This window comes from Oenanthe melanoleuca, chromosome 2 (assembly GCF_029582105.1).
Source record: "Oenanthe melanoleuca isolate GR-GAL-2019-014 chromosome 2, OMel1.0, whole genome shotgun sequence".
Lineage (NCBI taxonomy): Eukaryota > Metazoa > Chordata > Aves > Passeriformes > Muscicapidae > Oenanthe > Oenanthe melanoleuca.
In genome coordinates this window covers 63,223,270-63,238,089 of record NC_079335.1, presented here as the reverse complement: position 1 = coordinate 63,238,089, position 14,820 = coordinate 63,223,270, and the positions used below count along the sequence as shown (strand labels likewise).

Below are 14,820 nucleotides of genomic sequence, written 5' to 3'. Positions count from 1 at the left end.
CAGTGCCACGGTGACGTTTAGTCATAGGTTGGGCTCAGTGATCTCAGAGGCCTTTTCTCACTTAGAGATTATATGATATCATATTTATTTTTTTATATTAAGAACACTTTTTTTTTTTTACAGAAGTTACTGAGGACCTAACATATCTCTAGGCTTCACCCACTGATCAAACTGGTCTGATGTAAGGAACCCCAGCTTTATAGCAGCTTCTTTTAACGTTGTCCCCTCTTTGTGCGCTGTCTTGGCAATCTTGGCTGCTTTATCATATCCTGTTACAAAACAAAACCAACAAGTTATCCATTTGCAATTTCAGATGATTCATTAGAGGTGACAGAGAAGTGGGACACAGTCTTGGGAAAATTATTTGCTAGGTATTACTATCACTGCTTAAGTCAATTTGCAGGAAATGCACACCAAATGCTTAGTCCTTACTTGAAATAAATTTTGTTATTCTAGTCTTAATTAATTTAGATCAAAAATTTATGGGACCTTCTCTAAAAAAAAATCTCATATTGTAATCTTTCACTCAACCTCTAGTAATGAAAATTTAGGAAAATAGGTACGTAAATTCTCCCAATCTCCTTTTGACTCTAATCAGTTATTTTTCTAACATCCTGGCATGGCCACTGGAAGGAGAACACAGCTTTTACAGCAGCCATTGGTGTTTGACCTGACTTGGCCTCACAAGCATTGTGACATAACAAATGAAATGTACAAAATAATGTTACCACAAAGTATTTTGGCACATTCTGAGAAGTTTTGGGCCTTAAACCTACCTATATGTGGGTTCAGTGCTGTTACCAACATCAGAGATTCATTCATCAGTTTGTTGATTCTATCCGTATTGGCTTGGATTCCAACCACACAGTTGTCGGTGAAAGAAACACACACATCTCCTAGAAGTCTTGCAGAGTTTAAAACATTTTTAATCTAACAAGACAAAGAAAGAAATACCAATTATTTAATTCAGGTATTACTAGTTGCACATTCTAGCACCTTTGTTCATAACTGGTGCCCTCCCTGCAATTTCAACCTATTTAACAGGCTATTTTCCCTCCAGTATCTGAAATGGGCCTACAGGGAAGGCAGAGAGGGACTCTCTGTCAGCACCTGTAGTGTTAAGAGCAATGGGTACAAACAGAAAGAGGGGGAACTTAGTATCAGGAAAAAATCTGTTACTGTGAGGGTGACGAGATACTGGAACAGTACCTGAGGGATGCTATGGATGCCCCAGCCTTGGCAGTGTTCAAGTGTTCACTAAGGGTTTTTTTCTGTCCATAAGTTATCTGAGTGTACAAACAATTCCTTAGAAAGTCCTAGATATGTAGACCATTGTGAACTTACCATCATGGGTTTAAAGACATTCAGTTCAAAGTGTCCATTGCTTCCTCCTACAGTTACAGCAACATGATTTCCCATTACTTGGGCTGCCACCATAGTCACAGCTTCACACTGGGTAGGGTTCACTTTTCCTGGTTGTGAATGGAGAGAAAAAGGTTATCAAAGGAGAAGGGGAAAAACAAACCAACCAACCATCCAACCACCAGCAGCCTTTTACCAAATCACATTCAATAGAAAACGTTTTGTAGGAAGTAACTTGTCTTACTCATCTGTATCTGCACACCACAGAAAATAAAGTATTTCCACAAATGATATTAAATTGATTGTACTATTTCAGTATTTTCAGTGACGATTTGTAAAACAGCTGTGGCTGCTTCAGCAGTGTCTGAAGACTCAGAGTTTGAGCTCTGAATGGCTCAACATGTGCATGAGCTAAACAGCTGTTCAGTACCACAGTTCGTAACAGTCAATAGATTAAAACTTGCCTTTCTTTATATGTGCAAGTTGGCATTTCTGGGAGACTACTAACAAATTTCACTCAGCTCAAGGAAAGTATCACTGATTTGTTAGAAATACTTTGTGATAAAGTTAGTACACTGTCAGAAAAAAAAGCAAAACAGAAAAACTCCCAAAAAAACCAACCCTCCAAGAAACACACACAGTTAAGAGTGGCCTCCAAGCAAGTTTGTTTTATGGTTTTATCATTTAATTTTTAGACATAATCCTAGAAAGAACATTCACTGTTTGCTCTTTTAAAGCCAGGTATGTTCATGACCTGTTTCTTTTATAGTTTATCATACAGGAGGAACAATCTCAGAATAGTTCTGGATGTACAATATTCATATGTACATACTTTTTTAGGAGAGGATGGGAATGATCATAAGTATTATTCCTTTCTTTCTTATCCTCCCATACAATAAGATCCTTGCAGAAGGGAAAATTTGAGTGCATACCACTAATCACACTAGGAAGTAGAGACCAAAGTCAAGTTACATGACAGTATTGCTACAACTCAGACATTAAAGGTTATTTCAGAAAAGCCTTTACCTAAAAATTGTAGAGATCTTGCAATTCTAAAAGAAAACTTTGAGAAGTATGCTTGTGTTAATAAAGCCATATTCTTACAGATACTACTCTCCCCCATACATACATACACAGCCAACACACAGCTGTGCAAATATTTTTATGAACACAGGTTTTGGTAAAATAGGGCAGTAGATAAAACCTGAGAGAATCATGGACTTACTGACATTTGTGATGGTGTTTGGTAAACATTTGTTAAGAAACAGTGGTGAAAAAAATTAAAAATAAACAGGTCATTTCTCTCCATATGGGTTCTCTGTACCTGGCATGATGCTGCTCCCAGGTTCATTTTCAGGCAGGATGAGCTCTCCCAGCCCAGAGCGTGGTCCAGAGCCCAGGAAGCGAATGTCATTAGCTATTTTCATCAGACTGCATGCCACTGTGTTCATGGCTCCACTAAGCTCCACTAAAGCATCATGAGCTGCAAGAGCTTCAAACTTATTTGGAGCAGTGACAAAAGGCAAACCTACAGGGAGAGGGTGTAAACATTAAACCAGTGAAGCACTTCCTTGCAGACATAAACCAGACAATCAAACACACAGCTAGCTTAATAAAAAATTAAAAATTAACAACCTGTAAGATCATCTCTTCCCTCTAGAACTTTCTTCACAAACATATTTCTTTAAGTAAATTAAATACAAAAAGACACAATGAAGGTTACTAAAATATAGAAAGAGTGTAAAATTTGAGCACCCACCTACAACAAACATACAAATTTCAAGCCTTCACAGTGTGTTACATTCTAAGCACTGCTTCTGCACCACAGTGTTTTGTAAATGTCAATAATATTTCAAAAGTTAGCCCAACTTAGGCATTTCTTACATTAAATCAAGTTAGATACTTTAGATTGTTAACTGCTGTAGTGCTTTCAGTTATAAAAATAGAAGATTTTGCAGCTGCCTCGCTAGACAAAACAAACTCTCCAGGCATGAGCAACACACGATTTGGGGATACAGAGCACTGCGACGTCACCCCAGGACATAAGGGTGAGTAAGAAGTAATCAAAAGGGAAGTGAATAATAAACCAGCCAGAACATGGGAAAGCTGGATCAGACTTAGAAGGATGCCTCCCAACAGCAAGAGCACAGGAGCAATGAAAGACACAGCTCTGTTTATGTTAATTAAATGCCTGAGATGTAAGCCCAGGTTCCATGATGAAAAACATTCCTTCAGGACTTTGTCCTGGAAGGACAGTCCCAGCAGAATGGGACTGTAAAAAATTACAGACATCACTAAGGACTGACTGGGCTGGACTTCTGCCTCCCAGAATGACTGATCTGAGCTTTCAGCACCAGTTCAAAGGAGAGCAGCATAATTCCCAGAACTTCCAGTGTTCTGCACTTCCTACAAACACCAAATCCCACACAATTTGCATGGGCTTGTGAACTGCACAGCTGCCTTCTCAGTTACAGAGATCCACCCAAACTTCTCCTTTTGTTCTTGCCAATAACCACCCTTTGTAAGAGTATGAGGAACTTCAGGAGTCTGCCCTACTCATACAACCTGCCCATACAGGACACAAAACATCCATTGACAGAGGAGAGCTTCCTAGCACCACCAAAACATGCCCTGTACTGCTCCTGGCAGCTGTTGTTTACAGCAAGTTACTTCTCTTTCAGGGTACAAGACAGTCTTGACTCTCTGAAAGACTGTGAATAATAGATCCATTAAAACGAAAATACTGTCACTAAGCAATTTCGTATTTTACAGCAAATGTAAGTGAGCGACGTACGCATTTGTTTGGGGGCATTTCGAAAACTGACACTGTGACACAAAAGATCTGGTTTACAGATCAAAAAACTCAACTGCACTGTAAATTAAATTTTAAAATCTATAAAGACAGAATCAAAAAAAATCAGACAGTTAACTTTTACTCTTTCATAGGAAAAAACCAAAGTGGCTTTGGAAGCTTTTTTTCCTTCTTTTATGCCAAGTCAATGTAAATTAAAAGAGGCAGAGGAGCAAAGATCAAGACAGAAGCATTCTAGTCGGGCTAATAATAGAAATCTGAAACTGTATCCATATCCAAAGAGCCTTGCTTGGATAAATTGCTTGGACCATCATTTCAGTCACTTTCAATGCACTGAGTATAATCATAAAAATACATTGCACAAAAAATCCAAAGTAGAAGGCATATAACACACAGCATTAACTAAAGTTTCACGTTAAAACATAAATACAGCTAAATTACAAGAAGTATGGAAACTGGACAGATTTAGTTTGAATGTGACTGCATGTTACATACACTGCTTTACAGATAACTCACTCCCAAACATCATTCCTTACCCGTCAGTTCAGCCACTTTAGCAGCAACTTTCTCAGCAAAGCCAATTCTTGTGTTCAATCCCGTTCCAACTGCAGTCCCGCCAGCTGCCAGCTGATACACCCTTGGCATGGTGGATTCAATCCTAGCCACACCATATTTAATTTGTTGCACATAGCCACTAAATTCCTTTGAAAGAAAGGAGGACAGATTTAAGGGAAAAAAACAACAACCAAGAATAAGAATCCAGCTTACTTAAGATTTTTAACATGATTTGACTAATTCTTCTAAAAACCTGAAAGCACTGAACTTCACCCAAATGCTAAATCTAAGTATGTTTTCATTAAGAGGGAAAGTATACATTAAGAGGGAAAGGACTGCTCCCATGCTACAAAAATTATACAATAAACTAATCTTTATATAATATATAAAATATATAAAATATATAAAATATATATAATATATATAATATATATAATATATATAATATATATAATATATATAATATAATATATATCCATCCTTCTCTCACCTTTTGTATTAGTTGTATACTTAGCAAGATCTCATTCCACAGTAAATCAGCTCCAAGATTACACTAATATTCTCAAAGTACAAATAGAGAAATGGATCTTGGGCTTTGTTCATCTTATTTTAGTTAGCAAAATCCCCACTCATGCATTCTTTGGAAAAAATCCATAAATTCTACCTGCTTTGCTATCAATTCAGTTTAATTCATTATTAAATTACTGTAACATAAGCCATTCTTGACTATATGATAACATTTGCCATCTTTTACATAAATATATATATTTATACACAAAATTATGCATTGAAATTTTTCATTCACAATACTTAATAATTTTGTGTGTTGGCAAAACATAACTTACATAAATTTACAGATTACAGACAACAACTACCCTGTAATGTCAGTGTAACAGAAAAACTGTGTTGTGCTATCTGGTAATGAAATATAATTTTAAAATAATTTATATTTTACTACTGTTGAAAATAAAACACGTGGAAAAAATTAATAAAAATTAGGATGGATGTATAAGAGTACAGCATATCCAGCGAACTCCAGTACAGACTGAAAAATACTCAGGCTGAGATTCAGGCATCTTCCTATATTTTATCCTAAACTATCAATTTAATTTAGGCTTTCTTAAATTTGACTTAAGTTTGAATTTCCAAAGAAATGCATAATTTTTTATTTTGTTTTACCTGCCCAAGTGTAAGTGGAACAGCATCCTGTGTATGAGTGCGCCCTATTTTTATGATTTGGGAAAACTCCTTGGATTTCCCTTCGAGTGCATTCTGTAGCTTCTTTAGTCCAGGTAACAAGACCTCATTAACCTCCTGGGCAGCAGCAATATGCATTGCTGTTGGGAAAGTGTCATTTGAACTCTGTGGAGAAAATTAAAGAAATTAATTATAAACTTTTTCTCATCATTGCTGCTGTAAGATGTACATGTGTGGCTTTATTCTCTTTATCTCAAACTATTAGAAACTAAACTGAAAGTAAACAACTTAAGGGTGTTCCACAAGGTCAGTTCCTCATTTTACGACTACACCCACAGAAAGTTACATTTAATAGATTGTTCACAACAACCTTGAGACAAAAAAAAGCCCAATTATTATAGTAGTTATGAGAGATGAGAACAAATGGACAGATGATTTCAAAGGAATTGTGACTCTGAAACACACATATTGCTTTGATAATGGTAAATTCATAGTTCACAGGATACTGAGTAAGCACAAACGATCAGGAAGGGAAACAACCAAATCAGTGGCTTAATCTTTCCTTCAAGGCAGGTGAAGTTTAAGAGAGAAGTATAATAAAAATGTCTACCATGATCTAACTTTTAAAAATTGCACCTATATTTAACATCTTTAAGACTGCAGCAGTGGTTGTCACAAGGCCACCACTGTCTAATACATTATGTGTGAATTTATCTATCATGAATGAATTCCAAGTTTTTAATCTGAAAAGCTCAAACTGTCACTGGAAAACATCTTAAAGTTCATTTAAATTGAAAAAAACCAGAAAATTGTTCCTGAAGTTGTCCACAAAACTTTTTTTTTTAACCTGAACAGTGGATACAAGAAAACTCTAAATTCACAATTCAAAGACACAAGACTTTTGAAATTAAAAGCAGTATAAAACAAGTGTAACAACCTGGCTTTTGTTAACATGATCATTTGGATGCACTGGCTTTTTGCTTCCCAGTGTGCCTCCCATTATCTCAATAGCTCTGTTGCTGATTACTTCATTGACATTCATATTGGTTTGAGTTCCAGACCCAGTCTGCCACACCACCAAAGGGAAGTGATCATTTAGTTTTCCTTCAGCTACCTATAATGGAAAAAAGAGAACAATTGTTCCATTAGGAAAAAAAGGCATAAACCTGAAAATTTTATTGCCATAATTAAAATCATGCTCTCCATTATATTTTTAAATCTACATATAGCAATTAGTGAATTTATACCAGAATAATTAGGATGTTTTTATGTAATACCAGATATTAAAAGAGAAAAAAAAACATTTGCTATGCTTTTTGAAGACACTGGATTGTGAGATACAGAGATACACAGAAATTTTATGTTCTACAAACATAGACAAAAAATATTTTTAAAAGGTACTTTAGGTTACATCTTCTCTCTGTGTAACCAGACTCTGACTTCTCTCAATAAAGAAATCTCATACAGATAAGTTCCAGAGCTCCTACACCTGTAGAGACCTGTTGCATCAACTAAGCCAGCAGATGGCTGCCAGCATCAAACATCTCCTTCCTGTAAGGCACTCTCCTGAGCAACATTTTTTGGAGCCTGTTGAATCCTTGACACATTCAGAGTTTTCTAAACATGTGTTTGTGATAGTATCAAAATCTGTGCTCAGAAGTATCACCCCCATGCATATTAGCCTCAGAAAAAAAAGGATCTATTGTCACAACTCTGAGGCTAGACAATCAGATTATCAGAATACATCAGTCCTCCTGGAATCATGCTTTTCAAGAAAGGATCTTCTGTATTTCCCATCTTATATAGGGGCAACATTCCCACCTCCAAGAGTAACTTGATTCCTCTTCTTATTTAAGTTGTATTAGAAAATTATTTTGGAGGTTAGGGAAAGAGTATCGTAGCAGGGGTGTTTTTAAAACACAATAAAGAATGCCACAAACAACTTACAGAATTTATGAATCTAAACTAAGGAGCTTTAATCCACCAAAAGTTCTAGTCGACCTTTAACTAGGGGAACCCTAGAAACCAAGAAAAGCCTGGACATATTCTGGAGTTCTGCAAAGCTATTGGGTCTTAAGACTTAAGGTGCTACCACTGATAGGAAGAGGATACAGCTTCTGCCACCACTGAAATATTTTTAAGGTAATCAGGACAAGAAAACTCTGTAAAAAATGCTTCTAGATAAACAAATCTGTTGATTTATTCAAAGCAAAACACCTGGTATTATTACACCTGAAATAATGGTCACTCACAACTTTCTGCAATTGGGTGGCATTTATTAATGTGAATTTGAACATTCTATCATTTCTTTACATGCAAGAAAGAAAACAGTCAAATATTCTATTAAGGAAATAATCTCTGCAGAACAAGATTTACTAACAGGAACAATCTGAGAAATACAATCCCCCAACCTCCTATGAAAAGCTTAACAAAAATACAGTGACAGTTGCAGTATTTTGAACAGCTCATTCCTACCTCATTTGCTGCCTGTACAATGGCTTTAGCAATCTTTGGGTCGAGACCATAATCTTGATTTACTTCAGCAGCTGCTCTCTTCAAGATGCCAAAAGCCCTTATGACTTGGACCTGAGGCACAAGGGTAAGTTTAAACACACAATTTCCCCCAAAGGACATGTTATCAATTTATAGTGCATGTCTAGCTCTAAACCAAACTCCTTCTGATCTTAAATCAGCAGGAGTCCATCAGCAAAGCCAGAGAGCAATCGGGTCACCTAAGCTCCCACTAACAGTAACATTCATCCAAACAGTTCAGTGAGCAGCACATCACTGTTTTTACAAGCCCAGGCTTGCTGCTCTATGTATCAAAATTCACATGCATTAGAATTGAACTGGTTCCATTACTAAAACAGCTTTTTGAGGGAAAACTGACAAATTTCAGTACGTGGAGAGTCAGTATATGATAAAGCATGTGCACATTAATTGCCTATGCACAGCTACACGTTACAAATTAAGTTTATATCAACTGATGCTATACTGCACTACTTCAATAACTAACTGTATAAATGCTACATAAAATTACTCCATTTGCTTTTTCATTTTTGTAAAAATGGAAGACAGATTTCTATTCATTCTGGTTATTAAAAAATAAGCAACACCATAAAATTACTCATAAGCAATATTCAATGTATTTAAATACAACAAGAAATATTTCTACCACAATAATATACTGCCATTAAATTTCTATCTTTCATTAAAATTCAAAGTTGCTCATGCTTCCAGCAAAAGCCTAAGAAGGTATTCAGAAAGTATTCACTTTCATGTACAAAACATACTCCAGAAGAGAACACAGATTTTAATTACTTACCGGCATCCTTTCTGAAACACCTCCAATCTTGAAGTTCATTGTAGATCTCACAGTTTGGGCACCATAGTATTTGTCACTTGGGACCTTCAGTTCACCAAAGGTATCATATTCTATCCTGAAAGCCTCTTGAGAAGACTATAATAACAGGAAAAAAATTTCAAACACTGGCAATCAGTCTATTTGAAAGCAGGTAGTCAAGAAAAAGAAGATGCGAAAAATACAAAGCCAAGGCATGCAGCTAGTCACAAGTATGTTTCTAACTATATCTTCAAAGTTGAGACATTCTTCTAGTTTGAGCAGCTTTCTCACCAAAAGCCACAGCTAAAAAACTGTGTACCATTGCTGACCCATGGTGACAGGTAGCACTACAAGGCTTAAGACCTCGGTGCCCACTGCATGAAACCTCATCCTGATGAGAGACTGTTTCTCCTTTTCAAACAATCAGTAACTTAGTTCACAATTTACAGAACGGGAGCTGAAGAAGTAGCATGGTAAGAATCTGGGCAGCATCCACGCAATCAACACACATGTAACATAATTCCTATTTGAAATCCACACTGCACAGGACACTTAATACTGGAAGGGAGCACTGACTAATCCAGTACTGAGTTACTGACCATTAATTATCCTTTCCAGCCTAATAAACCATCAACACAGATGTTCTCCAGCTGTGCAATACAAAGGAACTATATCTAGGTATATTTTGTGCAATATTTATGTATGGTAATATTTCTATGTCACGTATTCACCTAGCATCTGTTAGTGCATAACAGATAATAACAGGCACAGCTAAATTAATTTAGCTGACAGACCCTCAAAAAAGTAGTTCTTTACTTTTTGTAAAGAATGAATGAATTAATTTTTGATCATGTGATCCATTCATATGCAACTCTACAAAGATTATGGAATTGCCAGGAATCAAGAACAGTTTACTCTTCCTCTTCCCACACACTGGTCAGCAAAGTCACAATTTTCTGTGACAAAGGTATTCATCCTTTCCCAGGAGAGGAGATTACCTTTCAGAGTCCTCAGGAAGGGGGAGAAAACTTTTCATTTTTTTATTATAGAGTAAAACAACGTCAGCCCCATAGGCAGGTTATATACAAATACAATGTTTGGTTCTTGACCTAACCACAATCTCATCCCTTTGCAGTTTTATGTTAACATACCCCAGCAGTTCTGTTTTCCCCATTGGCCCAGACCACCCCTCTTTCCCCTATATGGCCTTTCTCCAGAATGTTCTCCCGTTCCCTGATCCCCATCGGCCCCAGTTCACTGCACTGTTCCGCCCCTGTTACCCAATGGTTTCCTTGCCCCCCATGCACCACCTTCCCTGTTCCCATTGGTCCCTGGTCCCATTGTCCACCCTCGTGGAGACCCTTCCACGTTCCCGTCTTTGGCCCTGGACCCCTTAGGTGCACGGCTAGAATGAACTCCTTCATCACATCGCTATAAGCACACAGTGCAAAGCTGTCAGAGCTGGATAGGCAGAGCTCATTCAGCTCCAAGCCCAGGTATTGAGATCATCAGTGGTTTAGCAACCAAAAGTATCTACCCTCAAACAATATAAAAAGATAAACTACCTGTAACCTTCTAGACAAAAAAGCTAGCAGTTGCACAACTGATTCTTCGAACTTACATAATTCCAGTGTCAACAATGGTGTAACAAAGATAAATAGGATCAGTACATTCTCATTAAAGTACCTTTTAACAATGAAATCATTATTTTAAAAAACCCTATTTTCCTACCCAATTCCATGCTCAAAAATTCCAATAAAGTTAACATGCCTCAAGAAGAATGTCATTTGCTGATTCCTACTGTGACAGGTACCATTAGGTAAAAAAGCAAAGTGATGTTTATCATGCAGTCTGAAGAACTGAGCTGCAGCATTTACTCTCAGACTGGTGTAGCAGTTTGCAGCAGCCACTGAGTGTGAATGTAACAAACGTGATTCCCTCACTCCTCGGCCAGAATTCAACCTCTTGAGCTGCTTTATGAGCTGAAGGTCGCAGTTCCTGTATGTAAATAGATTTCTGGAGTCACCCTCTGACCCACAGGACCAGCTGTAAAATGGAACATCAGCAGCACACTCCATCAAATATTTACTCCCCCATCCCTGGGTCTTGGGAGAAGCCAAAAGGACACCTGGAAACTCTGTCAGCAGCCAAGGCGAGCTCCTGTGCTCACCTAATTTCTATCCGAGCTACATGCAAGGCTCTGCTCACAACTACTGTTCCTCACATTTATGAAACTTTTTTCCCCTGAGGAGATGTGTTCAGCCCTCCAAAATCCCTAGAACCCAAACAGTCCAAAGCTTACAGTTAGGCAAATAGAACTGTACTTTTGCCTTATTGCAGGGAACTGATCAGAACTGATTGCACCATAACACACCAGAGATTCTCAAACAGCAGAAATGCTGCAGTAATGCTTCCTGTGGAAAATTACATTCTCATTTATAGATGCACCAACTTTTGGATATATGTATTTCAGTTCAAAGAACCACCATTTTTAGCATGTCAAAAGCAGTCTTTTGAGACCATCAGAATGTGCAATTTATGTTTTACTGTTGTCCCTTAGCGGATGAAGAACAGTTCCATTTTTAAGCATAGTCTCTCTTTTATAACACAATTTGAGTCAAAGATTCTGAAATTTACCCTTTAGAACCCAAACCATAATATTTTATAACGTTAACTACAGAAGAAAACCATTACAACAATTCCATTTAAAACATCTTGAGCAATTTAGCTTTACTTAAAGGCAACACAATAAACATACCAGGTCAGCATGAATATTTGGTGATATCTACATACACAATGTGTTTTAAAACAGCTCTTGCTACTGAGAAAACCTCTACAAACATCAAAAAGTGATGGCTTGGGTTTGTTGGGTAGCTGCTTTTTTAAATTTAAATACTGGTCACTACATATTTTGGTGGTTCCTCTTTTACATAAAAACATACTGAACTTTTATTGTAAGAATTCAACAGGTCCTTGACTTCCAAGTTCATTCAATCCACTACTTTAATTAGTGCAGGTATTTAAACTCAAGGAACTCACAACACACACAGTTCTGGTCACGTTTCTGACCTGCAACAAGCGAAACACATCTCTTGTAAGATTACAGACCAGACTTATAAATACCAGGTTTTCAGCAATTAATGATGGCCATGATTTATCACGTTTTTCTCAGATGATGCCAAATGGCAAAAGAGAAAAGGGAACCATTCTGCACGCTACTGGTTTGAGTTACATGTTCTGTTTTGACACCGCTTTTCTTATGCAGTTAAGTTTCACCCACCATGAAGTTTTTCACTTGCTGGAAATCTTGTTTTATTAAATGCTATTTTTTACACCTTCATCAACATTACAGACTGGAAACTGATGTGCTAGGTAAGTTTATTAACTAATTTAGTAAACTAAGGAACCGATAAAATCCCGAACACACCACCATCTGCTGAAATTCTTGTCACAGTCTACATTACCTCGTTTTAAGAAGTAATTTTAAGGAGTTTTAAGGAGTAACTCACAAAGATACACCTGAGACTAAGGCTTCCATGCAACATCCAACGTGTTAGTAGTACTGAGATTTGAAGTTGCATTTCCAAAGCGTGCTTCTATTTCTATGCTGAAGCGCATGCATCAAGTCCCACCCGCGCCTGAGCCCGACCATCAACTGATTAAACACGAATAACTACTGATGATGCCTGCTAGAAGTACCGGGCAGTTCTCAGCTGAAAGCTCCCTAGTTTTCAGGCAGCCCCAAAGCTATTCCAGCGACGAGTATTCCCATTAGGATACACCTTTTTATTATTTGCACGTCAAGAACGCGCCCTGAGTTCCTGCGGAAGCAGCCGCCGCAGAGCGCAGCTCTGTGCAGCAGGTCCTGCCTGCACCGACACCGACACCGACACCTCTCCTGCCCGGGCACACCGGGATCAGGAGCCGGTGAATCTCAGCCGGACAGCGCCCCGGGAGAGCTCCCGCTGCGCATCCCGGCCTTCCCGGGAGCGGCTGCCGAGCGGGGCCCGCCCGCAGGGAGGATGCGGGAAATGGCCGCAAGAGCCCGGCAGAGGATGGCGGACTTCCCGGTGCCGGCGGAGCAACACGCGGATTAAAGCCCCGACCCAGCGGCTCCCCCGTCACCGCCCGCTCCCCGTTCCCTGCAGGGCGGGGGCGGAGCGAGGGAGGCGGCGGCCGGCGGTGGCACTTAGAGGTCACGGCTCCCCGCTCCCCGCCCGGAGCTCACCATGGCGGCGCGGGGCGGCGCCGGGATCCAGCGGCCGGGGGCGGCGGGAGGCGGCGGGCGGGACAGCAGCAGACCGGCGGAGCTGCCGAGGCGGCGGCAGGCGCGGAGTGAGCGGTGCATGGTGGCGGGGGCTGGGAGCACCGCGGGGGCGGGAGCAGCGGCGGCACCGCCCCGGACGAGCGTCACGGTGCCGCGGCGCCCGGCCCGGAGCCCCCGCCGCGCCAATCGGCGGCCGCTGCAGCGGCGCTGAGTGCGGCCCCGGGGCGGCTCTGCCCCGCCCGGGAAAACCTGGGAAAATCCGCCTGCCCCGGGCGAAGGGCAGCGCGAAAGCGCTGCAGCAGCGATTTCTGCACGAAGGGGAAAAAAGTATGGGCTTGTTCTGCCCTGTAGTCTTTTCAAAGATGTACAAAACCTTATTCCCGCCTTCCTAATGACAGTAAAAGGCTCCTTTTGTAAAAAATGCCAAGTCAAGGTGCAGCCCCTCCCTGCCCACCTTCCCTGCTCCAATGTGCTACGTCTCGCCCTGGTGTAAAGTCCAGAAACCCTTCGAGAGTGAAAGAAGGTAAATTTCATTTTTCCACCTACCAGCCGCAACATTCCAACATTTCAGGTTTTCCGACATTTTGGGTTTTTTTTCTAAAAGCAGCCAACATTCATCCGGTAAGAAATTTTTTTTTGTCTAACATCTTCCATTGCAATCTACATAGGTACCCCCTTCAGTCCTACAAGAACTGTGTTATTCACAGAAATGCTGCTCTATTTATGCCTTACAAGTTTCATCGTGGCACTAAAAGCACACTGAATTCGAGTCTTGTAAGCTTTAGTATTTAGGCAAGTCTTCTGCCCCTTAGCTCCTTTGAGAAGTCTTGGAAATACACAGGGCATGCCACTAAAATGGCTTCAGAAGTTCCAGAGGCAATAAAGATGGGGTGTAATACTACTATCTATATTATTCTATATATTATATATTATTATATTATTATTCTAATATTATTCAGAGGAAGTAAGTGAAAGTCTCTTTTCATTCCATAAAACGGTATGACAATACAAAGTTATAACTACTACTAAAACATCATCTCCCTCAAGTATAACTTACAGTCAACAACTAAGATGCCTAAGTCCCACATCACAAAATTCAGCACCTCTGTCTTATCTAAAACTATTATAATGAATAATAGCTGGGGTTGGAAGGGATCTCTGGAGGTCATTTAATCCAACCTCCTTGTACAAGCAGGCTCACCAAGAGCAGGTTGCACAGGATCACATCTAGGCAGGCTTTTAGTTTTTCCAGAGAAGGAGATTCCATAACCTTTTTGGGCTGTC

The 14,820-nt window shown here is 39.5% G+C and overlaps 1 protein-coding gene across 1 annotated transcript; it reads right to left on the bottom strand.

Annotated features, from left to right (window-relative positions):
- Positions 1-61: 61 nt before the first annotated feature.
- FH (fumarate hydratase) lies at positions 62-13,762 on the bottom strand. The gene is made up of 10 exons (XM_056482854.1): positions 13,498-13,762; positions 9,252-9,386; positions 8,402-8,512; positions 6,864-7,040; positions 5,909-6,091; positions 4,711-4,876; positions 2,687-2,890; positions 1,345-1,472; positions 777-930; positions 62-269 (listed from the first exon to the last, which is right to left on the bottom strand). The coding sequence occupies exons 1-10, from the start codon at positions 13,615-13,617 to the stop codon at positions 127-129; spliced, it is 1,521 nt and encodes a 506-aa protein (XP_056338829.1). The 5' UTR covers positions 13,618-13,762; the 3' UTR covers positions 62-126.
- Between the last annotated feature and the right edge of the window lie 1,058 nt (positions 13,763-14,820).